The sequence below is a fragment of the Doryrhamphus excisus genome, chromosome 14, assembly GCF_030265055.1.
Source record: "Doryrhamphus excisus isolate RoL2022-K1 chromosome 14, RoL_Dexc_1.0, whole genome shotgun sequence".
NCBI lineage: Eukaryota > Metazoa > Chordata > Actinopteri > Syngnathiformes > Syngnathidae > Doryrhamphus > Doryrhamphus excisus.
This window is the reverse complement of record NC_080479.1, coordinates 577004-600359: the sequence shown is the minus strand read 5'-3', so window position 1 is coordinate 600359 and position 23356 is coordinate 577004. Positions and strand designations below refer to the sequence as shown.

General features: G+C 45.4%; 2 protein-coding genes across 2 annotated transcripts in view; both read left to right on the top strand.

The window, feature by feature from the left end:
- LOC131102031 (syndecan-3-like) overlaps window positions 1-6362 on the top strand; it is a 45136-nt gene extending 38774 nt beyond the window's left edge. The window contains exons 4-5 of the mRNA XM_058047496.1: window positions 2314-2515; window positions 4122-6362. Coding sequence (XP_057903479.1) covers window positions 2314-2515; window positions 4122-4288 — 369 coding nt within the window. The 3' untranslated portion in view covers window positions 4289-6362. The remainder of the gene's footprint in view (window positions 1-2313; window positions 2516-4121) is intronic.
- Window positions 6363-9368: 3006 nt separating this feature from the next.
- Window positions 9369-19203, top strand: LOC131101782 (uncharacterized). Its single transcript, XM_058047134.1, has 11 exons — window positions 9369-9494; window positions 10358-10974; window positions 11074-11233; window positions 13492-13598; window positions 13727-13869; window positions 13940-14085; window positions 15382-15475; window positions 15546-15691; window positions 16965-17202; window positions 18039-18361; window positions 18669-19203. The coding sequence occupies exons 1-11, from the start codon at window positions 9473-9475 to the stop codon at window positions 19091-19093; spliced, it is 2421 nt and encodes an 806-aa protein (XP_057903117.1). The 5' UTR covers window positions 9369-9472; the 3' UTR covers window positions 19094-19203.
- Window positions 19204-23356: the final 4153 nt, after the last annotated feature.

Sequence of the window (23356 nt, the reverse complement as noted above, 5' to 3'; positions counted from 1 at the left end):
TACATTCTCATACTTATATGTTGCATACATGTTATCATACATTCTCAGGCATTCTGATGCATACACATATACATTCTCTTGCTTACTCATCCATTATAATGCTTACACATGTTCTCATGCATACTCATAAGTTCTCATGTGTACTTGTGTTAAATGTTCTGGCATACTCGTATATTCTTGTGTTCTCATGCGCACCCATACAGGCGTATGCAGCCGCTACATGCGTCGTCATACATTCTCATGTGTACTCATACGTTCTCATGCGTAGTCATACATTCTCATGCGTACTCATACATTAATATGCGTAGTCACACATTCTCATGTGTACTCATACGTTATCATGCGTAGGCACACGTTATCATGCGTAGCCATACATTAATATGCGTAGTCACACATTAATATGTGTAGTCACACATTCTCATGCGTACTCATGCGTTATCATGCGTAGTCATACATTCTCATGCATACTCCGTTATCATGCATAGTCATACATTCTCATGCGTACTCATGCTGTCCCGTGTACTCGTGTTCCACGTTCTCATGCATACTCATACACTCTGATGCGTACTCCTACATGGCCATGTGTTTTATGCATACTTATGCATACTCCTAAGTTCTCATACCTTTTGTTGCCTTCTCATGACACGTTGTTGTCCAACATTCTCAGGAGCCACAACATGTTGCCACTAAACACAACTTGGAGCAAAGTCCCAGACGAGGCCTCAAATAAAGTCATTCCTCCACAACGGAATGTTCATTTCAGGCCACAACTTGACATCAGTCTGGTGGTTTGGTAATTACCTCCCCCAAGGATGTTGTCTGATGTTACTGCAGCTTATTGCGCAACTTTCCTTAAGGAAGCTACTTTATATCGTTACAATTTTACATTTTATTTTGAGGATTAACAATTACAATAATAAATAAAAAATAATCATCTAATATATAATATTTTAGGACTTTTTTAAAGAACAATCGGTAGTTTTTTTTTTGAGAATGAAGATTTGATTACATAAAAAAAATACTTTTTGAGTTCTAAAAACATTTGCAAATCATTCATTCATTCATTCATTTTCTACCGCTTTTCCTCACGAGGGTCGCGGGGGTGCTGGAGCCTATCCCAGCTGTCTTCGGGCGTAAGGCGGGGTACACCCTGGACTGGTCGCCAGCCAATCACAGGGCACATATAGACAAACAACCATTCACACTCACATTCATACCTATGGACAATTTGGAGTGGCTAATTAACCTAGCATGTTTTTGGAATGTGGGAGGAAACCGGAGTACCCGGAGAAAACCCACGCATGCACGGAGAGAACATGCAAACTCCACACAGGGATGCCCGAGGGTGGGATTGAACCCTGGTCTCCTAGCTGTGAGGTCTGCGCGCTAACCCCTAGACCACCGTGCCGCCCCATTTGCAAATCATACGTTTGTTAAATTAGATTTTTTATTTCATTTTTGAACCAAAAATGTATGAAGCGGCAGAAGTCGAGCCAATCCGGATCATATCCAGATCGCATTTTAGAACAGTGTAGACAGCCATCCGGGTTGAGGTCTCCACTCTTGCTGCTAACCTGCAGTTCTTTATCAATGGGACTAATAAGATGATTGACAGCAAAGGAGGTGTGGCTTGCTAAAACCCTCCCGTTTTAGCAATAATAAAAATAAAAAAAAACGACCGAATCTGGATTGCCTCCATGGTAATAAATATGTCAGCAGGCTAACCCCGTGAAAGTGGATACATAAGCATATTTTCCCTGCAAGCAGCCAAGCAAGTCTGGGTTTTTTCTGGGCCTGGGCCGGTCCCGGCAGACCTCAAATATATAGTTTGATGTGACGGAGTCTCTGTCATTACCCAAAGCAGCTGTGCACACTCGCCGTGGCCCAAAAGTGCACAGTGGCACCTTTTGTTTTGGCGTCGTGCTCTTCTGAGGGTCTCCGGTAGCGTTTAAAAAGTGACTTTCATCCGTGCGGTGGAGTTGTTAGCGCTTTGTTGCACAATGGATGCTGCTGTGAGCGCTAACTAGACGCACGCACGCACTGGAATCAAACCCTGATTGATTTCTTTAATGGCTTGGCGCGGGATGAGACGTGTTTGTTGTCACCACAAGAATGTTCCATTAATAGAACAAAGACTTATTTTGCCAATCAAAAAACCGAACGGGGACTTTTGTCATATTGGGTACCAGAAGCGAAACCCGAGCTCGGCTTTTCCACGGACTGGCGCTGACTTTGATGACTCAGCATTATGTTGCACAAAGACGCCGCTTGTTCCTCGGTGGCGTAACGTAAACTTCCTCTTTCCCTTCTCAGTCCCGTGCCGAGGAAGGCAACAACGAGCTGGCCGCCGTGGGGCCGAGCGGGGACTTTGAGATCCGCGAAGACCAGCGCAACGACCTGGGCCGAGGACTGGCGCCGGAGGACCCGGATCTGACGGGCAACACGGTGGACGGAGGAAGCTCGGCCGCTCAGCTGCCGCAGAAGAACATCCTGGAGAGGAAAGAAGTCTTGATAGGTTAGTCTGTTTGACCTTCTAATGACCTTCCTCCTGAGTCCCCCCCCCTGTCCTCTAAACCAGTACGGAACCGACTTTCATTAGCGCTGTTTCCCATAAATTTATACGGGTAGCATTTGTACCTGGTCGGTTTGAGAATAAGAACATGTAGCAGGAGGGATCAGTGTAGCTATCTTAAAGTTAAAAAAGTCGTCTGGTACCAAAGGGGCGGAGCCACATGTAATGCTTATAGTTGAGCCCACATTCCAAGCAGACCGTTCCCAAATGGAAAAGTAGCTTTGTAGAAGTTTCAAGCTCTTCTAGGGTTCCTGAGTCCCATCTTCGCCCCCCCCCCCCCCCAACCGCCTCCCGTTCCTCCCTCGCATCCCAAAAAGAGGAAGCGGTCTGACCTCTTTGTCTCTCCTCCAGCCGTTCTGATTGGTGGACTGCTGGCCTTGGTTTTTGCTGATTTCCTGGTCATTGGTAAAGAGCAGGAGGCAGCAGACTTTAGACTAGACTGCAGTAGATTAGAGACACCTGGACTAGACCTGACTAGATTGTGTGTTAGGAGTTTTCTCCTCATGTGTCAGCGTGTGGTAGTCACGTGGTTGGTTACTGGGTTCACTGGGTTCACTGGTTTCTATTGTTATTGTCACATTGGGGGAGTAATAACCAAAATTATGCTAACGCCGTTAGCGTTACAAACAGTAGCATTATGTTCTTCTCATATGATTCATTGATTTTTGAATGATGGCCTCTCAGGCGCCCCCCCGACCGGGGGCCCGCCCCACTATTTGAGGAGCACTGTTCTAAACCAGGGGTCGGCAACCTTTACTATGAAAAGAGCCATTTCACCCACTTGCCCACTAAAGAAAAATAGCCTGGAGCCACAAAACGTTGTATGTTTAAAACAACATTGGAGGGAAAAAAAAAGACGAGTTGGAGTACTCTTGCTAGTACTGGAGATAAACTTTTGTTTTTAAATGAGCTCTAATTTATTTTTTAGAATCGTCAAATAACTCATTAATAATAATTAATAACTCAAATAACTCAAAGTATTACTCATTTCCCTTCATGTTAACCTGTCAGAGAGAACTGGATAGCATCCTGTCTGCTCATTCAGTCACCAGTCAGAACTCAGTCAGGATGCATTCATGGTCTCACACAAAGTTGGATTTTTGTAAACTCATAACAAAGACGTGCATTTTCACCACACGGGTGCTAAAAAATATTCAAGCATTGCAAAGGGAGCCGCAACAAAGAGGCTGGAGAGCCACATGCGGCTCTGGAGCCGCGGGTTGCTGACCCCTGTTCTAAACCAACGTGAGTTTTATGGAAGTGTAAGAAGTGTGGCGAGAAGTCATAAAAAGGCTCAAAAGTTTGCGGAACGCCCGGCTGGTGGACGCCATGATGGAACAAACACCTCCCACACGCTGAGCAAGCGGACAAAGGCTCCCTTCTTTTTAGTTTCGTGTACTTTCTCTTGCTATTAGATAAGCACACGTTCGAGTCCCACATGCACCTCCTTAGCTCTGTGTGTGTGTGTGTGTGTGAGGTCACATGACACGTCCAGACGAGCGCAAAAAAAATAAAATATCCGCCGTGTTTTCTTCTTGTGTTCCATCAGCGGTCATCGTGGGCGGCGTGGTGGGCGCCCTCTTCGCCGCCTTCCTGGTGATGCTGCTGGTGTACCGGATGAAGAAGAAGGACGAGGGCAGCTACACGCTGGAGGAACCCAAGCAGGCCACCGTCACCTACCAGAAGCCCGACAAGCAGGAGGAGTTTTACGCGTAACCGCCGGACCAGCCGGGAAGATACTCCGCCACACGGCTGCCTCTTCCTTTTCCTCGGCATCGCTCCCACGACCCCTACCACCCAACCCCACCCCACCACCTTAAACACCTCCGTCACCCTCCCCTCTCTCTCCTCCGGAGCGCCTTTCTGCGGACTTCTTTTCATAAAAGTGGAAAAAAGGGACAAAAAAAAAAATACAAGAAAAACGAAATATTCTCTCCAAAAAAAAAAAAAAACAACACATACACATTTTTTTGGAAGTAAATGTTGTTATGAATATTCTCTTGTTCTGTATGTGATATGATTATTTTCTAAGAAAAAAAACATCAAAACACACATTTGAACAAAAAAAAAGTCCCCTTTTTGTTTTTATGGAGCCAAAATTAAGAGGAGAGGTGAGGGAGGGGCAGCTTTAACCGTGCCCCCCGCCCCCCCTTCACAAACATGCACAGAGCTGGAGGTCAAAGTTCAAAGGAAAGGTGCCTTTCCGTCCTTCTGCGTAAAAACACACACACACACAAACACACACACACACACACACACACAGGTGGCTGTGACCTCTCGCTCTGTGCTCGGCCAAGCGGGAGACGGTCGCCGTGGCAACAGAGCAAGCCTGGTCTTGCCTGTCTGCTGTACAATGAGAAGCGGGGGACGCTAATAATCCATAATATATCAATGTTTTGGAGCCTAATAATAATAATAATAATAATAATACTTAAATAAACAAGAGGATGTGTATTTAGCTGTTCAAAAAAAAACTTTATATGTAAATATCTGCGTATTCTTTTCTTACCATCACTAATCATCCGCATGACTTTTTTTTTTTTTTTTTTTTCAATTTATCTGTCATCACTTTATAGAGGGGCTGTGCTCTTGTCTCACACAAACACACACAAAAACACACACATAAACACACACACGCACGACACAGCAATACTGTCATGGATCAGCTTATTAATTATGGGTTTTGGTCCCACGCTCATGTTTTGCATGACTTTTGTCAAACGTGAGACGTCATGAGGACGGACTTCAAAGACCTCACACTTTTTCTTTTAAGTAACGTCGGGGGCGGGGCTTGTATGTATTTAAAAAAAAATTATAATAATAATAATAATAATAACCACACCAGTGCGACTGGGCTAGTAGCGTCTCTTCTTATACTCGGTACTGTAGAACTACAAAAACATGCATGGGACTCAAAACTATACTAGTCTGGGTGTGTATTATAGTGTGTGTGTGTGCGCGGTGGTGGAGTGTGTGTTTACCTCCTCCAGCACGCTCTTCCACAGACAGGTAACGCACCTCTTCCACATGTGTGTGTGCGTGTTTAGTGTGTTTGTTGCTCAGCTCGAGTCCACGTCCACACGACTCTGAATGCCAGTCGAGCATCCGACGCAGCTCCTGAGGTGTCGGGGAGCGACGTCTCCTCGATTGTACTCTCGCACAGCTAAAGCTAGCTGGCTAATCTGTTACACTCAGAGTTGAATGTCTCTCTCACACACACACACACACACACACACATAGACATGCCGACATTTGTCTTTCCAAACGGACACGCCGCTTCCGCACAGGCAGGAATGAGGTTAACACATGTTGTCTTTTTTCTAAAGTGACTGTCTGGAGTGTAAATGTAAGCCAAAAAAAAAAAAAAAAGACTGGAAAAGCGTGTGTGTGTGTGTGTGTGTGTGTGTGTGTGTGTGAGTGTGGACGACACCACTTGTATGTTTGCTGTTCTCATTCCTGTTTTTTATACATTTGCATTTTTTTAAAGGCTGAGTTCTCTGTCATTGGCTGCGTGAGTGAGAGGAGGCGGATCCTCCACGTCACCGCCCTGTCACTAATCTGCCGCTCTGTTCCAAATAAAAAGACCTGATTGGCTCATCCTGATTTCCGCCTGGTCTTATTTTACGTCCCGACCGCTTTTTAAAAGTACATTTGGGAAGGGTTTCCAATGTGCGGCACTGGAGGCATTTACGGCACGTTCAAAAATTTTTTATTCATTCATTCATTTTCTACCGCTTTTTCCTCACAAGGGTCACGGGGGGAGGGGGCTGGAGCCTATCCCAGCTGTCTTCGGGCGTAAGGCGGGGTACACCCTAGACTGGTCGCCAGCCAATCACAGGGCACATATAGACAAACAACCATTCACACTCACATTCATTACTTATGGACAATTTGGAGTGGCTAATTAACCTAGCATGTTTTTGGAATGTGGGAGGAAACCGGAGTACCCGGAGAAAACCCACGCATGCACGGGGAGAACATGCAAACTCCACACAGAGATGGCCGAAAGTGGAATTGAACTCTGGTCTCCTAGCTGTGAGGTCTGCGCGCTAACCACTAGACCGCCGTGCCGCAAAAAAATTTTTATTTTCAACTTATCTTAATTGAATATTACACTGTATATATTTGCAATATTATAAATGATATTGTATGATTGGAAAAAAATGAGAAAATGTGTTAAGACAGAAAAATACCCTCTAATACAAAGAAAAACTTCATTTTAGTAGAATAAAGTTGACATGAGTTATGAAAGGGGCAGCACAGTCGACGAGTGGTTAGCGCGCAGGCCACACCCGAGTTCGATTCCACCCTCGACTATGTCTGTGTGGAGTTTGCATGTTTTCCCCGTGCTTGCGTGGGTTTTCACCGGGTACTCCGGTTTTCCTCCCACATTCCAAAAACATGCTAGGTTAATTAGCCACTCCAAATTGTCCATAGGTATGAATGTGAGTGTGAATGGTTGTTTGTCTAGTATATGTTTTTTGTTTTTTATCTCCTGTACAGCGACCTTGGGTGTCCTGAAAGGCGCTTTTAAATAAAATGTATTATTATTATTATTATTATGTGTCCTGTGATTGGCTGGCCACCAGTCCAGGGTGTACCCCGCCTCTTGCCTCAAGACAGCTGGGATAGGCTCCAGCACACCAGGAACCGTCATGAGGATAAGCGGCAAAAAATGAATGTTATTCATTCATTTTCTTCCGTTTATCCTCACGAGGGTCGCAGGGGGTGCTGGAGCCTATCCCAGCTGTCTTCAAGCAAGAGGCGGGGTTGAATGAAAGTTATGAAAAATGTTATTTTTTAATTCTAAATATTTTTTTAAATTTACCTTGTTGACAAAGTTATGTAAAAGTTGTAAAATGTCATATAATGAGAAAAAAAATTACAAGAAAAATGTTAAAATCATCGATAAATCCTTTCATTCATTCATTTTCTACCACTTTTCCTCACGAGGGTCGCAAAGGGGGGCGCTGGAGCCTATCCCAGCTGTCTTCGGGCAAGAGGCGGGGTTGAATGAAAGTTATGAAAAATGTTATTTTTTAATTCTAAATATTTTAGAAAATTAGCTTAGCTAGAAAAAGTTATATAAAAGTTGTAAAATGTCATATAATGAGAAGAAAATTTACAAGAAAAATGTTGAAATCATCGATAAATCCTTTCATTCATTCATTTTCTACCACTTTTCCTCACGAGGGTCGCAAAGGGTGCTGGAGCCTATCCCAGCTTTCTTCAGGCGAGAGGCAGGGTTGAATGAAGGTTATGAAAAATTTTATTTTTTAATTCTAAATATTTTTAGAAAATTAGCTTGTTGAAAAAGTTATATAAAAGTTGTAAAATGTCATATAATGAGAAGAAAATTTACAAGAAAAAAGTTGAAATCATCGATAATTCCTTTCATTCATTCATTTTCTACCACTTTTCCTCACGAGGGTCGCAAAGGGGGGTGCTGGAGCCTATCCCAGCTGTCTTCGGGCGAGAGGCGGGGTTGAATGAAAGTTATGAAAAATGTTATTTTTTTAATTCTAAATATTTTTAGAAAACTTGCTTGTATTTATTACATTATGTAAAAGTTGTAAAATGCTGTATAATGAGATGAAAATTTACAAGAAAAAATTTTGAAATCGTCATCAAAACAACCAAAAAAATATCAGAAATTGAAAAAAAAAAAAAACAGCTGTAATTTTACAAGAATAAACTCTCAATATGATGAGGCAAAATATCCTTTTAGATACTTTATTCTTTTCAAGTCGTAATATGAGAAACATATTCATCATAAATTTTGGCTGGACTTCATTTTTGACTGGCAAAACATGCAACAAAAGAAAGTAATTATTATTTTGATGCTGAAGCAAGAACCCTGTTGATTTTACATCATAATGGGACCCGAGTAGCTTCTGGGAAAAAAAGTCTAATGCCTTTTTTTTTGTCAATATTACCAATCCGAGTTCATTTCCAGCCATGTTTACAAGATAACAATCATTTATAGCAGCATAAATGCCGTCACGTGACAGAATACTGTTAATTTGGGCTTTACATCCGGCCCTTCTGGCGGCTTCCTTTCTTTGCAGCATGTTTCCACTTGTCAAAAATGGTGGGCGCCGCCAGTGAGACGCAGCAACACGTTCTTGAGTCATCACATTAAAATGTATTTAGGAAAATGATTAGATAAAGTGTCAGCGTGGGTGTGGGAAAGACAGCTTCTTCTCGACGAAGAACGAACTCAGCCACGGAGGCCAAAAGGTGCGCCGATGCCAAGCACAAACAGGAAGCCGGGGGGCGGGGGGTGTTGTGTTGTGTGTAAGCCCCCGTTCAGCTCCCTGAGTGCGCCATCTGGTGGCCGAGAGTGGACCTGCTGCACCCTAACACCTCATTAAGAAATCAGTGTGACATGAAATGTGTTTTATAGGCTCATTATCGTGTTTGTGTAACAATTAGCGGTAATGTAGCAATCAAACCAATGCAAAATGACGCATTACATTGCATTTTTCTGCATTGGTTTAACATTCTAGATACTATTTGTGTAACCATTAACGCCAATGTTGAAATCAAGACAAAGTAAAATGACACATTTAATATTTTTTGCATTAGTTTAACATTCTACACAGTCTGGCGTGATATTGTGTGCTTTTTATTACGACTTTTAAGATACAATGTGTCACACGTTTAATCAATACAGTTTCCGGTAGAATACAAGAAAAAAACACAATGACCAAATTTGGCAGCATTGCGATTAATGACTTGGGCTTGTTCTGCTCCCTGATTGGCTGCCTCTGTCTCCGACGCAGCAGGCCGAACTCATCAATCAATCAATCATTACCATCTCCTGCTTTGACGAGCAAAGCCTCGCTGGATGGACAAGCGAGGCTTTGCTCGTACATTTATTGATTTATTGGCGACCTCATGGACGAACAACACGATTTCGGTAAGGCTCCTTGGAGTTAATTGTTGTTTATCAGCGTCTTACGCCCATTGGCTAGCTAACTTCCTGCCTGCCTGTACGTCATTTTCTTTACACTCTGAAACCACTTTTTCAAAGTTTATAATCCTTTCCCTGTGGAGGCCTGGCGGCTGAACAACCCCAATGAGACCTTTTAAGAAGCCAAAAACTCTTATTAACTCCGCTGACCTTGTGTTTGGAGGACATGTTGGCTAGCTTTAGCCGCAGCTAGCTAATTAACAAGCAGCACACCTGGGACACTAATTAGTTCATTAAAGTCACCTTGCTGTAATTAGTTCAGTTTTAGCTATTCTTTATCATGTTTGTCTCGACTGAAGACCCTTCACTTTATTCAGTTTTTGTGCAAAAAGTCGATAAATACATGGAACATTATTATTATTATCATCAGTGGGACATTAAATAGCTAAGTAGAGAGGTTGTAAAATTCCTTAAAATGTTGACAAAAAGCATATGAGTACTCATAATTGTGCCATAGCGTCACCAAGTCAGACATGAAAGAAGTAATTCAACCAGAAAGTTCATGAAATGACTTAAAGTAGTGCATAATACTAGTAGTGCTAAGGATGAAGTCTACAAGGAAGCCCACATACATGCTTCACCTATGGGACGCTACCCAGCATACCCTATGGGTTATAAATGAGTATAAAATCGTATTGTTTTCATGTGTGAGTGTTTTCATACTTAGGTATTTTGATACCTGCATAGTCTGTGTATACTATAAGTGGCAAATGTAATTTTTTGTTGCACTGGGAGTGAGGGAGTACAATAACATGAGCATTGTGACAAGACCAAACTGGAGAATTTTCCCGCTTTGTTTGTTTTTCCAGGCTGTCCGAGCCTACTTTGTGAGGAGCTGGAGGACCTGGAAACGGAAGACACACAAGAGAGGAGGAGTGAGAAAGGAGAAGAGGATGTGGCGCATAGAGAGAAGGAAGACGAGGAGCAAAAAGCACCGCAGGATGATGAGAGGCCTAAAGGTAGTCAGGTGGAGGATGCCAAGATGGCTGACAAAACAGTGCCGGTGTGCAGTAAACCAGAGGGTCAAGAAGAAGGGAGCCCTGAGGAGAAAACCGAGCCGAAGAAGAGCAGAAGGAACCGAGGAAAGAAGCCAAGTGAGCAAATGAGGAACAGGAAGCTCCGTAAGGACGCCACTGAAGAAGATGAGGAGGAGAAAAAACAGAAATTGATGAGGATGAGCTCGGAGGAGAGCTCGGCTCTGATGGAGCCACCCGCTAGACTCATGAGCACCTGTGACCTCGCCGAGCCCCTCTACCTGGGCTGCGGCGGCTCGGGTCTGTACTGCCCCCCTCAGGTCCCAATGCTGTACTCTTCACAGAACCCTGTCCCCATACAACCCGCACCGCCCTCTCAACACGGGACCAAGAGGCCCCCCAGTCCCTTCTTAACACACACTGTGTCTCAGCCGGGCCTGGAACCACTGGAGGTGACTTTATTATCTGTCTTTATCACAGTGCTAGAATTAGTACCAGGAGCAGAATTTAACATTTAACATTTAATCGATGTTTATACGTGATGGCACCAGATGGAGATCACCCAGGTCACCACCCGCCGCTCCATCCGCTACAGCGCCCGGGGTCGAGGCCGCGTCCTCAGCTTCCCTGTGATGGCCGGACTGGAGAGCGTGGACACCGGCCTCCTGCCACCGGCGCCCAAGAAGAAGACACGGACACTCTACAACACCGGTGAGTCATGTGACGTGTTTCCATCAGAATAGTGTTCTTTTGCCATTGCGGTGTAGGTTCCGCAACTTGCTACAAGAGCTAACTTTACCAGCTTGTGGCTACAGAGTTACCGTGCGCCAATCAAACTACGGTGGGGGCCGAAAAATTGCCGCCGTTAAACGGAACTTCAGTTCATGCGTCATTAACGATGATCTACAATTTTGAATAAATGATCATACCCATGAGACATAGTTTGGTATATTCCACAACTACCAAATATTATTCATTCATTCATTTTCTACCGCTTTCTACCGCACGACGGGTGCTGGAGCCTATCCCAGCTGTCTTCGGGCAAGAGGCGGGGTCCACCCTGGACTGGTGGCCAGCCAATCACAGGTCACATACGAATAGACAAACAACCATTCACACTCACATTCATACCTATGGCCGAGGGTGGAATTGAACTCCTAGCTGTGAGGCCTGCGCACTAACCACTCCTCCACCAAACCAAATATTATTCATTCATTTTCTACCGCTTATCCTCACGAGGGTCACGGGGGGTGCTGGAGCCTATCCCAGCTGTCTTCGGGCGAGAGGCGGGGTACACCCTGGACTGGTGGCCAGCCAATCACAGGGCACATATAGACAAACAACCATTCACACTCACATTCATACCTCATGGCCGAGGGTGGAATTGAACTCCTAGCTGTGAGGCCTGCGCACTAACCACTCCTCCACCAAACCAAATATTATTCATTCATTTTCTACCGCTTATCCTCACGAGGGTCACGGGGGGTGCTGGAGCCTATCCCAGCTGTCTTCGGGCGAGAGGCGGGGTACACCCTGGACTGGTGGCCAGCCAATCACAGGGCACATATAGACAAACAACCATTCACACTCACATTCATACCTCATGGCCGAGGGTGGAATTGAACTCCTAGCTGTGAGGCCTGCGCACTAACCACTCCTCCACCAAACCAAATATAATTCATTCATTCATTCGTTTTCTACTGCTTTTCCCCACGAGAATCGCGGGGGATGCTGGAGCCTATCCCAGCTGTCTTCAGGCGAGAGGCGGGGTCCACCCTAGAAGATGACCTCCAGTCAATCACAGGGCACATACGAATAGACAAACAACCATTCACACTCACATTCATACCTATGGGCGAGGGTGGAATTGAACTCCTAGCTGTGAGGCCTGCGCACTAACCACTCCTCCACCAAACCAAATATTATTCATTCATTCATTCATTTTCTACCGCTTTTCCTCATGAGAGTCTCGGGGGCGGCTGGAGCCTATCCCAGCTGTCTTCGGGCAAGAGGCGGGGTCCACCCTGGACTGGTGGCCAGCCAATCACAGGGCACATATAGACAAACAACCATTCACACTCACATTCATACTTCATGGCCGAGGGTGGAATTGAACTCCTAGCTGTGAGGCCTGCGCACTAACCACTCCCCCACCAAACCAAATATTATTCATTCATTCATTCATTTTCTACCGCTTTTCCCCACAAGAGTCGCGGGGGATGCTGGAGCCTATCCCAGCTGTCTTCGGGCAAGAGGCGGGGTCCACCCTGGACTGGTGGCCAGCCAATCACAGGTCACATATAGACAAACAACCATTCACACTCACATTCATACTTCATGGCCGAGGGTGGAATTGAACTCCTAGCTGTGAGGCCTCCGCACTAACCACTCCTCCACCAAACCAAATATTAGTCATTCATTCATTCATTTTCTACCACTTTTCCTCACGAGAGTCGTGGGGGCTGCTGGAGCCTATCCCAGCTGTCTTCCGACGAGAGGCGGGGTACACCCTAGAGGATGACCTCCAGTCAATCACAGGGCACATACGAATAGACAAACAACCATTCACACTCACATTCATACTTCATGGCCGAGGGTGGAATTGAACTCCTAGCTGTGAGGCCTGCGCACTAACCACTCCTCCACCAAACCAAATATTATTCATTCATTTTCTGCCGCTTTTCCTCACAAGAGTCGTGGGGGCTGCTGGAGCCTATCCCAGCTGTCTTCGGGCGAGAGGCGGGGTACACCCTGGATTGGTGGCCAGCCAATCACAGGTCACATACGAATAGACAAACAACCATTCACACTCACATTCATACTTATGGCCGAGGGTGGAATTGAACTCCTAGCTGTGAGGCCTGCGCACTAACCACTCCTCCACCAAACCAAATATCAAAGAAGTGAAATATGTACTGCTTGGTTTTACAATAAAAAGCTTCAAAGTGAAGTCCATGGTGTGTCTGCAGACCAGCTGGAGCACTTGGAGGCCTTGTTCCAGGAGGACCACTATCCCGACGCGGAGAAGAGGAAAGTCATCGCTGCGTCAGTCGGCGTCACGCCTCAGAGGATTATGGTGAGACCGCCTCTCCTCCTCATTTCACCTCTCCCGTATGCGTCGTCACGGGCCATCATTTCCTTCCTTGAAGCTCTCATCCGTGCCGTTAACCTCTCAGTCGTGATGCGCTACCGTGTGTGCTGCAGGTCTGGTTTCAGAACCGCAGGGCCAAGTGGAGGAAAGTGGAGCGCTTGGTGGCGGGCAAAGTCGAGCCACAGCAGAGCAGGGTTGGGTGGAGCCCCGCCCGCCCTCACGTGCAGCCCGTGTTGCCTAACATGGCAGCCAACGGGTGAGTCCATTCCGGATTGTTGTTCTCCTGACGGAGCACGGAATCAACAGGATTTCATTTCTGACGACAGGCTTTCCAGCAAGGTAGAGCCCGCCTTCTCCACTCACTTTGGTGCCAAGAGGCCGCCGGCGGAGCCTGCAGCGCCGGCCTTCCCCACCCTGTCCACGCACATCGTGCCCTCATACAGCACCCTGCTGGCCACCATCAGCAGCCCAGGTTCTGTTCTGGCCTTCTGTTTGGACTTAGAGCAGGGGTGGGCAAACTTTTTGACTCGCGGGCCGCATTGATTTAACAAAATTGATGGGGGGGCCGGACTATATAGTATTTTACACGTAACAGTCCATTTGTACACGTATATTTTTACACATAATTTACCCGTAAAAGTGTCATGCAATCTGCTATATGTGCACTTTTAGATAATTTATTTGATGTAAAGTGCGTTATAAATTAAAATTATTATTATTATTATTCATTCATTTTCTACCTATCTAGGTCATTATATATAACACTCTGACTCACGTTGTCATCTTACAAATAACACTAAACTCATCACACAGCAACCTAACATTGAAAAGATATTCATTCATTCATTTTCTACCGCTTTTTCCTAACGAGGGTCGCGGGGGTGCTGGAGCCTATCCCAGCTGTCTTCGGGCGAGAGGCGGGGTACACCCTGGACTGGTGGCCAGCCAATCACAGGGCACATGTAGACAAACAACCATTCACACTCACATTCATACCTATGGACAATTTAGAGTCGATTGAAAAGATATAACTGAGAAATATACAAACATGTACTAATATTCATTCATTCATTTTCTACCGCTTATCCTCACAAGGGTCACAGGGGTGCTGGAGCCTATCCCAGCTGTCTTCGGGCGAGAGGCGGGGTACACCCTGGACTGGTTTATTATTATTATTATTATTATTATTATGTGCTTGTGTCCATTTTTTCAGGAGCATTTGTAAACAACAGACCACATCAAATAACGAAATTGATCAAGCCATGATGCCAGGTTGTATGTTGACTTTAAATGAAATACTTTGGAAAGAACAGGCGGGCCATATTCAAACACTTGGCGGGCCGGATGTGGCCCCCGGGCCGTAGTTTGCCCACCCCTGACTTAGAGTTTGGACTATTTAGTGGACATGTGCACTGATTACTAATTACATGTGCCCTACAAGTGGCAGTATATTATAGTGTTTGATTCTAATAATATTTTGACATACTGCTATTACTTTTGGAGTAGTAGTTTCCTATATTTCCCAGATGTCAAATTATGTGTACTTAGTGTCATATCTTGTCTGTTTTTATAAAATATACTTAAGCTCCAATGCAGTATCAGATAGCAGTTTTCCCATAAAGCGCAAAAAAAGGTCTAATTAGTTTCTGTGTTTAGTGACGAAGCCCATCTTGGTGCACGTGGCGTCATGATAGTGGTGCAGGCTGTGTAGGGGGGGGGGGGCATGTCTTCAATCTCCATGTTTAATCTCTGCCTTTTTATCTCCAAGGTCAGCCCAGAGCCAGAGACGGGGGCCATCACCAGCCTGAGTTCCCCGCCCGCTCTCACATGCAGCCCATGTTGCCTAACATGGCAGCCAACGGGTGAGTCCATTCCGGATTGTTGTTCTCCTGACTGAGCACGGAATCAACAGGATTTCATTTCTGACGACAGGCTTTCCAGCAAGGTAGAGCCCGCCTTCTCCACTCACTTTGGTGCCAAGAGGCCGCCGGCGGAGCCTGCAGCGCCGGCCTTCCCCACCCTGTCCACGCACACCGTGCCCTCATACAGCACCCTGCTGGCCACCATCAGCAGCCCAGGTTCTGTTCTGACCTTCTGTTTGGACTTAGAGTTTGGACTATTTAGTGGACATGTGCACTAATTACTAATTACATGTGCCCTACAAGTGGCAGTATATTATAGTGTTTGATTCTAATAATATTTTGACATACCACAGCGCCCACCCATAATTTCCATCTTCAATTTGACAGCGCCACCCTCACTCCATCCCCGCTCATCCGCAACCTTGGTATCCTCCTAGACCCCACCCTTTCATTTGAACCCCACATCAAACAGTTAACCCGGACTGCATTCTTTCATCTTAAGAACATAGCCCGACTCCGTCCATCACTTCCATTCTCTGCCGCTGAATCCCTGATCCATGCATTCATCACCTCCAGAATGGACTACTGCAACAGCATTCTCTACGGTACACCGTCCAAAACCCTCAACAAACTACAATATATTCAGAACTCCGCTGCCCGCCTCCTCACCTCCACCCGCTCCCGTCAACACATTACCCCTGTCCTCCAAAACCTCCACTGGCTTCCCGTCCCCCAACGCATTCACTGCAAAATTCCTCTCATCACCTACAAAGCCCTCCACGATCTGACCCCCCCCATATCTCACAGACCTCCTCCATCCACATAATCCCCCGCGTCCCCTTCGCTCCTCAGACTCAAACCTCCTGGCACTCCCCTGTAAGACCAAGCTCCGAACCTGGGGAGACAGAGCCTTCTCCATCGCTGTGCCCCCACTCTCTGGAACTCTTTGCCCCACTCACTCCGTGTTTGCCCTGACCTTCAAAAAACAACTCAAAACCCACCTCTTTAAATCTGTTTTTAATGTCTAACCTTCTATATCCGACTGCTGTGCCCCGCCCCGCTTTTTTTAACTGTGTACTAACCAATCAATGTTGTATTTTGGTGTGTCTTTTATTCTGTTTACTTGCTCTATTCAACTTCATTCTTTTGTAAAGTGTCTTTGAGTATCTTGAAAAGCGCTATACAAATAAAATGTATTATTATTATTATTATTATACTGCTATTACTTTTGGAGTAGTAGTTTCCTATATTTCCCAGATGTCAAATTGTGTGTACTTAGTGTCTGTTTTTATAAAATATACTTAAGCTCCAATGCAGTATCAGATAGCAATTTTCCCATAAAGCGCAAAAAAAGGTCTAATTAGTTTCTGTGTTTAGTGACGAAGCCCATCTTGGTGCACGTGGCGTCATGATAGTGGTGCAGGCTGTGTAGGGGGGGGGGCGCATGTCTTCAATCTCCATGTTTAATCTCTGCCTTTTTATCTCCAAGGTCAGCCCAGAGCCAGAGACGGGGGCCATCACCAGCCTGAGTTCCACCCCCGCCCCATGTACAGCCCTCCCCCACTGAGGAGAGCCAGCCTCCCCCTCCTCGCCGCCGTCGCCGCCGCCACCACCTACGGCTCCATCCTCAACACGCCGGCACCCACCCCACCTCTCTTTGTGGATGTCGTGAAGGGTGGAACCTCCTTGGCCCACCGCGACTGCCACCCTGTGCAGACGGACGGCAGGTCAGCGCAATGCAGAGCACCGCATTAGACAACTATGTCACATGCTAATATGCTCATGTCATTATTAAGCTGGCCGCTTCATTAGGTACACCTGCTCCGTTTAATGTGATTTAGCACACAATGTTTTAGCAGTTGAAATATACATTGACATGATAGCACAGCATCATACCCACAGGTGTTCCTCCTAGTCCAGTGTTCCCCACAGGACTGTGATCTATTCGTGGTGATGGTGGGTTACAGGGGGTGGGGAGGTGGAATCGTAAAGATGGAATGCTTGAATTTGCATAATTGACCACAACACATTTGCAAAAAGTGAGTAAAAAAACGTAAAAAAAATATTTCTGTTGCAAAGAAGACGCGCTTAAGTGTGTGCTCTTCCAAATATTTCAGCTTTAAAATAATCTTTTTGTTTTGTAATATTATGATTTTATTTATCATATTTATATATCATATTTATTGTTGTTTAGTCTAGAGACGGTGCCAATGAGAAAAAGACAGGAATCAGAAGTGGAGGTAGCAGAGATGAGGATGCTGAGGTTCTCATTGGGAGTGACCAGGATGGATAGGATCAGGAAGGAGTACATCAGATCAAATGTCTTTGTGACAGTGCAAATTAATTTGTGGCGGGCCACCAAACACTGCAGTATATATGTATAATAAATACAAAGTAAATTAGATTAATATGAATATAATAGTAAATACAACAAAGTATTTCAACACAATTTTTAAAAAATCTGAAACATTTGTATTTTATTTATTGAAATAAAAATAACAGGACTGCAAAATAATGTGTATGTGTTCCCATCAATCATGTCGTTCATCTGTGTTGTCTTCAGTTCTCGGTTTGACTTTGGGGACAAGCTGGACTTCCTCCTGCCGAGCCAGCAGAACAACTCTCTGTCCTTCCAGCTCCAGACCACCTACCCCCCCAGCCAGGCTCCGCAGCAGCACCAAGCCCAGACGTCTTTACCCGGCATCGCCTTCCTCACCCCCTCCCCTTACCTCACCCCCAATCCTCCCGATTCCATCTCCACCTCCTACTTTGCTTTCGGCCCCGCAGGGAGCTCGACAGGCGGGGTTGCATACGCTACCGGGGGGCAAGCCTATGTGCACTCCCAAAGTGGGGGACAGATTCTGCTTCAGGCCGCCGGCCAGCACGGTGAGTAGTCACTGTGGCCCCCCCGACTACAACAATGAGGCAAGATCCAGCACGGTTGAGGGTTCCCTCGATGTTTAGTGGTATTTTCAGTTTTGCCTCCCAGACATTCACAGAAATCAGTCAGGCTGCGCCACCACACTTTTATTCTCTGAGTGAGTACAGCAGTGAGTACATGTAACTTTATTACAGTATAATAATACTGGATGTACTTTAGATAAGTCAACGTGCAGCAGATTTCATTTGAATGTTCCTTTGCTATCATGTGACTCATTTGGTCACATGGTCTGATATGCACATTTGCATCCAGGTGGCATGGCGGCCTACAAGTCCTACCCGTGGGCTAACGTGTACGGCCAGCCCCCGGCGCACCAGTGCCTCCAGCGTCCTGCGACCTACTCCTCGACCGGCTTCACCGCCGCCGCGGGCCGGGACTTCCAAGCGCCGTCTTCTTCTGCCAACCTTCTGCCCCTGTGCTTCCAACGTGCAGACCCTTTGCCCTCGCAGGCGCTGACCCACGTGGGAGGCACCACGACCGTCCTCCCGCCCGTGTCCACCCTCCAGCCTTCCCGCCTCCGGGTGGACAGCGGGGCGACGAAGGTGGCGCCCATGCTGCCCCCCTCACACGCCAGTCCCGGCAGCCCTCTGGTGCCCTCTGGTGAAAAAATGGAGTATGACAGCCCACGGGAGGTTCACAGCCACTTCCACTGTGACTTCTCTCCTATACACTTTTGACCGTGTGTGTCTGTGTGGCGTCCTATAATAGTAGATATTATATAATATGAGTGTTTTTGGTTTGGCCACATCCAGAAAGGCAGCAATAAATGCGTTTTGTTCTCTTCCTACCTGTGTTTAAATCCACCAGGTGCTTTAGGAGGTTTTGGGCTGGTTCCCAGTAGTCTGGATGGGTGTGGATGGTGACATATTGTCTTGTAGCTGCTAGAGGGCGCTATTCCTTTGCTCAGTGACAGTTTGACATGAGCGGTGGTGAAAGTTGATAAGGTGTGTGGCATACTAATGTTTGGAGCTCAGCCTGCAGGCATGTTCCCCGAGCTCGGAAACTGAAGCGTTCCCGTTTTTTTTTTTTTTTTCTTGCTCACTTTATAATGGAAACAATTTTTTTTTGTTGTTGAAGTTATTATAATGTTTGATGAGAAGGTGAGATGATGTTGCCATGGGAGGGGAAGACGGATGGATGGATGGATGGGTAGGATGATGGAGTTTGTCGGGTACCGTGTGTATGTGTGGAGAACTGTCAGTTATGTAACTTTGCTGCACTTTTAATGAAGCTCCCTTCTTCCTGCTCACTGGCTCGCCGGGCTGTTGCTGTTGGCAGGAGGAGCACGGGAGAAACACTCCACGACTTCATTTTTTTTTCTTCTCTTTCTTTTTTTTTTTTTTACATGAGTGTGAGAGCGCTATTCACACCATGCCCAGTCTCGGATTTGACTTAACAGACTTATCGTCAAGTCAATGTGCATATGTGCTGCTCGCCATGTGTGTGCTGGGTTGGACACTGAGCAGTCTGCAATTAAGTGTCCTGAGACTTCCTCTGGTGTGAACAGAGAGTGTATAGAATGTATGTGTGTGTGTGTGTGGCGTGCATGGGATGCTTCAGTCCTGCCTGCCTGATCCCGCTATGTCAATATTGACTCTGAGATTTGAAGAAAGGGAAACTTGTTTCAATATTTATGGTTGTGGTCAAACAGGCTTTTCCTAAAGCAGCATCGCTACACACACACATGTACAGTACCTGGAATGATGGAGCTCGTTGGCACTGTAGAGGCCAGTGTTGTTGATACACGCCATCGGAGGTAATAATGTCCAATGTGGAACAAAGCTGAGGGTCTTGTTTTCCAGAAATATCTGACAAATAGACTTGTGGTGGGAGTCGGTATGCTGCAAATGGAAAAAAACCACAGATGCGCTTTTATGGAAAAGAAATACAAAGAGAAGACTATATAACGGGATAAAAAAACATTCAGCATGTGGTCTTCATGCATGCCGTGTGAGTTGGTTTTTCAGGCTTGTTTGCATGTACTACGCATCTGGCAGTACACTGTTATTATGTTTGATGTTCTCTGGATGCTGAACGTGGCGACACTGGGCGGCCAAGGGGGGTTGCTTACAGGAAACTCTCCATATTTGTTGTTTTTTTTTTTCGGTTAAGCAACAATTCAACCACATCTTTGTATTTAGATTATGAAGGAGGCGATATAATCCAGTGGTGTTGACGTGCTTTTTACTTTTACTCATCAAACACAAACATGTCAGGTTGCCCAGATTGTTGTTGTTGTTTGCAGGATTAGACAGAAGTTAATTTTTTTTACATTTAGTCACAAGCTAAAACTCCAGAATCACAAATGGTGCACTCTATCATAATAATAATCGCCTACCAAAATCTATTTTTTGTATGCTGGAGCCTATCCCAGCCGACTATGCGGTAACGGGGTCACCAATTAACCTAACATGCATGTCGTTGGAATGTGGGGGAAATCCCGAGTTCCCGCTGAAAACCCACCCGTGCACGCACGTCAATAACAGCGATTCGAACCCAGATCTTCCAGACAGTCTTGACATGTAACCACATGCTAACCACTTGTCCACTGTGCGGCTGCCTGCCAACATTTAGTTCATTCATACATTCATTTTCTACCGCTTTTCCTCACGAGGGTCGCGGGGGTGCTGGAGTCTATCCCAGCTGTCTTCGGGCGAGAGGCAGGGACACCCTGGACTGGTCGCCAGCCAATCACAGGGCACATATAGACAAACAACCATTCACACTCACATTCATACCTATGGACAATTTGGAGTCGCCAATTAACCTAGCATGTTATTGGAATGTGGGAGGAAACCGGAGTACCCATGCAAACATGCAAACTCCACACAGAGATGCCCGAGGGTGGGATTGAACCCTGGTCTCCTAGCTGTGAGGTCTGTGCGCTAACCCCTAGACCACCGTGCCGCCCCATTTAAATAGTTATTTTATTTATTTTTCACTGGGGTCTGCACTCTATTAGGTGACATATCAGTGTTTCCCACAGGACTGTAATCCATCTGTGGTGTTGGCTTTGGGAAGGGGGGGGATGACATAACTAAGTTGCATAATTGACTCAAACTTTTTGGCTTCCTCCTTCCCCACTTAGTTGTAAGCCCCTTCTTAAGTTTAGAATACAGGAATTAGTTGCGCATTAGTTTGAGCAATGGTGTAAACAAAGAATAACAGGAGTGTAAACGTGACTATAGGGGTGTTACTTCATGTCTACAGGGCTCTAATCGTGTTAGATTACATTTAGAAAGTCCTGGATGGGTTTTCCATGCTCTAACTATAAAAATGTTCCGTTTATTAATAGTGACTTCACTTATCACAGTTAAATCTGGAACCAATTAAAGGCCATAAATGAGGGATGATTGCATTTGTAAAAGTATAGTTTAAAAAAAAATGATTCATAATAATAATACACTGTCAACGATAACACAAATCTAAGCTGTTTTTTAAATATAAAAAACATCTCCATATGTATGCGGGGTTGCTTTTAAAGAATGTACATCCTCCAGCATTTCAGTAGGATTTTCTACAAAAAAATACACTACAAAGTAGATTTTCTTGGGTGTTAAAAAAAAATAATAATGGACTCACTTTTAGCTTGTAACGACAGTGCAATTAAAAGTATGTATTTTAGTAGCAAAAGATAGCAATTTATGCTGGCATGGCAGACAATTTTGCTAAATAATTGGCTAGGGAAGAGTATTATTCTATTCTCCTTTTTTTTTTTTTTTTTTTTTCTTCCCGATGAAGAAATGGTCACACATCGGTCTCATTGAAGAGTAAGCAGATTTATTCAAAGGGACAAAAAATGCCAAATTGGCTAGTGTCTCCAAGAATAATTCCGTCACTATTCCCGAGGGAAATCAGACGGTGATTAAAAGTTTTTCTTCCTTTTCCGCCCCACTTTTACTACATGAATGTATAGGTGTTTTTCCTGCGTCGGGGCGCCTTCCACGTGCTTGTGTATGTGTTGTTTGATGGAAATGCTCATCCTTTTGCACGTGTATGTATGTGTGTGTGTGTGTGTGTGCACTGCTTAGGTTACATAACACAACTTTTATGTGTGTGTTTATGTGCCGTACGTACGTGTGCAAACATATGTTGTGTCTCCCTTCTGAGCCAAACAGGGTCGTCGCTGAGATGACACCTTTTCCAGGAATAACACCTCCGTGGATGTTTCATGTCGGGCCTGTCGGTAACACACACACACACACACACACACAAATGTTGCTTTTACTGTATGTTCACTTGAGTAGGAAATCAGTCAGTCCACTTATACTGTAGAGGCCCCCACCTCCCGGTCTTGCATTCTCAATTGCGGCTTGTTGGGGCTGTGTGTGTGTGTGTGTGTGAGGAAGGGGTGTGTGGGGGGGGTTGGGGGCATGCTTGGGTGGGGTGGATGTTTTTAGGTAAAAAGAGGGATCTCTGTTTCATGTGTGTGTAACCCCTATTGAGACATGTTAGATGTGTATTGATGAAAGTGTTTTTGCCGTGTTTACGCCTTCAGGGGACCCCCCCCCCCCGCCCCCACTGATGACTGCCAACCTGCCACCTGACCAGAACGCTACATTTCGTGAGATTTGAGCTTCTTTTTTTTTAAATATTTCCACAAAGTGTTTTTGCCAGGTGACGTTAAAAGTGTGAGAGGAATTCACTTTATTGGGTACACCTGTACCGTCAAAAGAAAATACACTCTTTTACTCCTGAAGCGTTGCACACAAAAGGGTGTTGCCCGTGCTGTTACTTTGATGACAACTACACCACACGGTGGTGCTGTTGTTAACCTCCATAAGTTGGCTTGACTTGGAATTTCTCACACAGCTCCCCAAAACTGTGGGTCACTTTGGTGTGTTTTACCGAATCTTTACACACTTTGAAGTGCGTAACATTTGAGCAGGATTGATGGAAAACATTGGGTCATTATTTGGCTAATGGTGATAAAACGTTGA

Coding starts and splice junctions, on each gene's coding strand:
- LOC131101782 (XM_058047134.1), top strand. CDS start 9,473: ATGGACGAACAACACGATTTCG. Junction 9,495..10,357: donor GGACGAACAACACGATTTCG/GTAAGGCTCCTT, acceptor TTGTTTTTCCAG/GCTGTCCGAGCCTACTTTGT. Junction 13,870..13,939: donor CCTAACATGGCAGCCAACGG/GTGAGTCCATTC, acceptor TTCTGACGACAG/GCTTTCCAGCAAGGTAGAGC.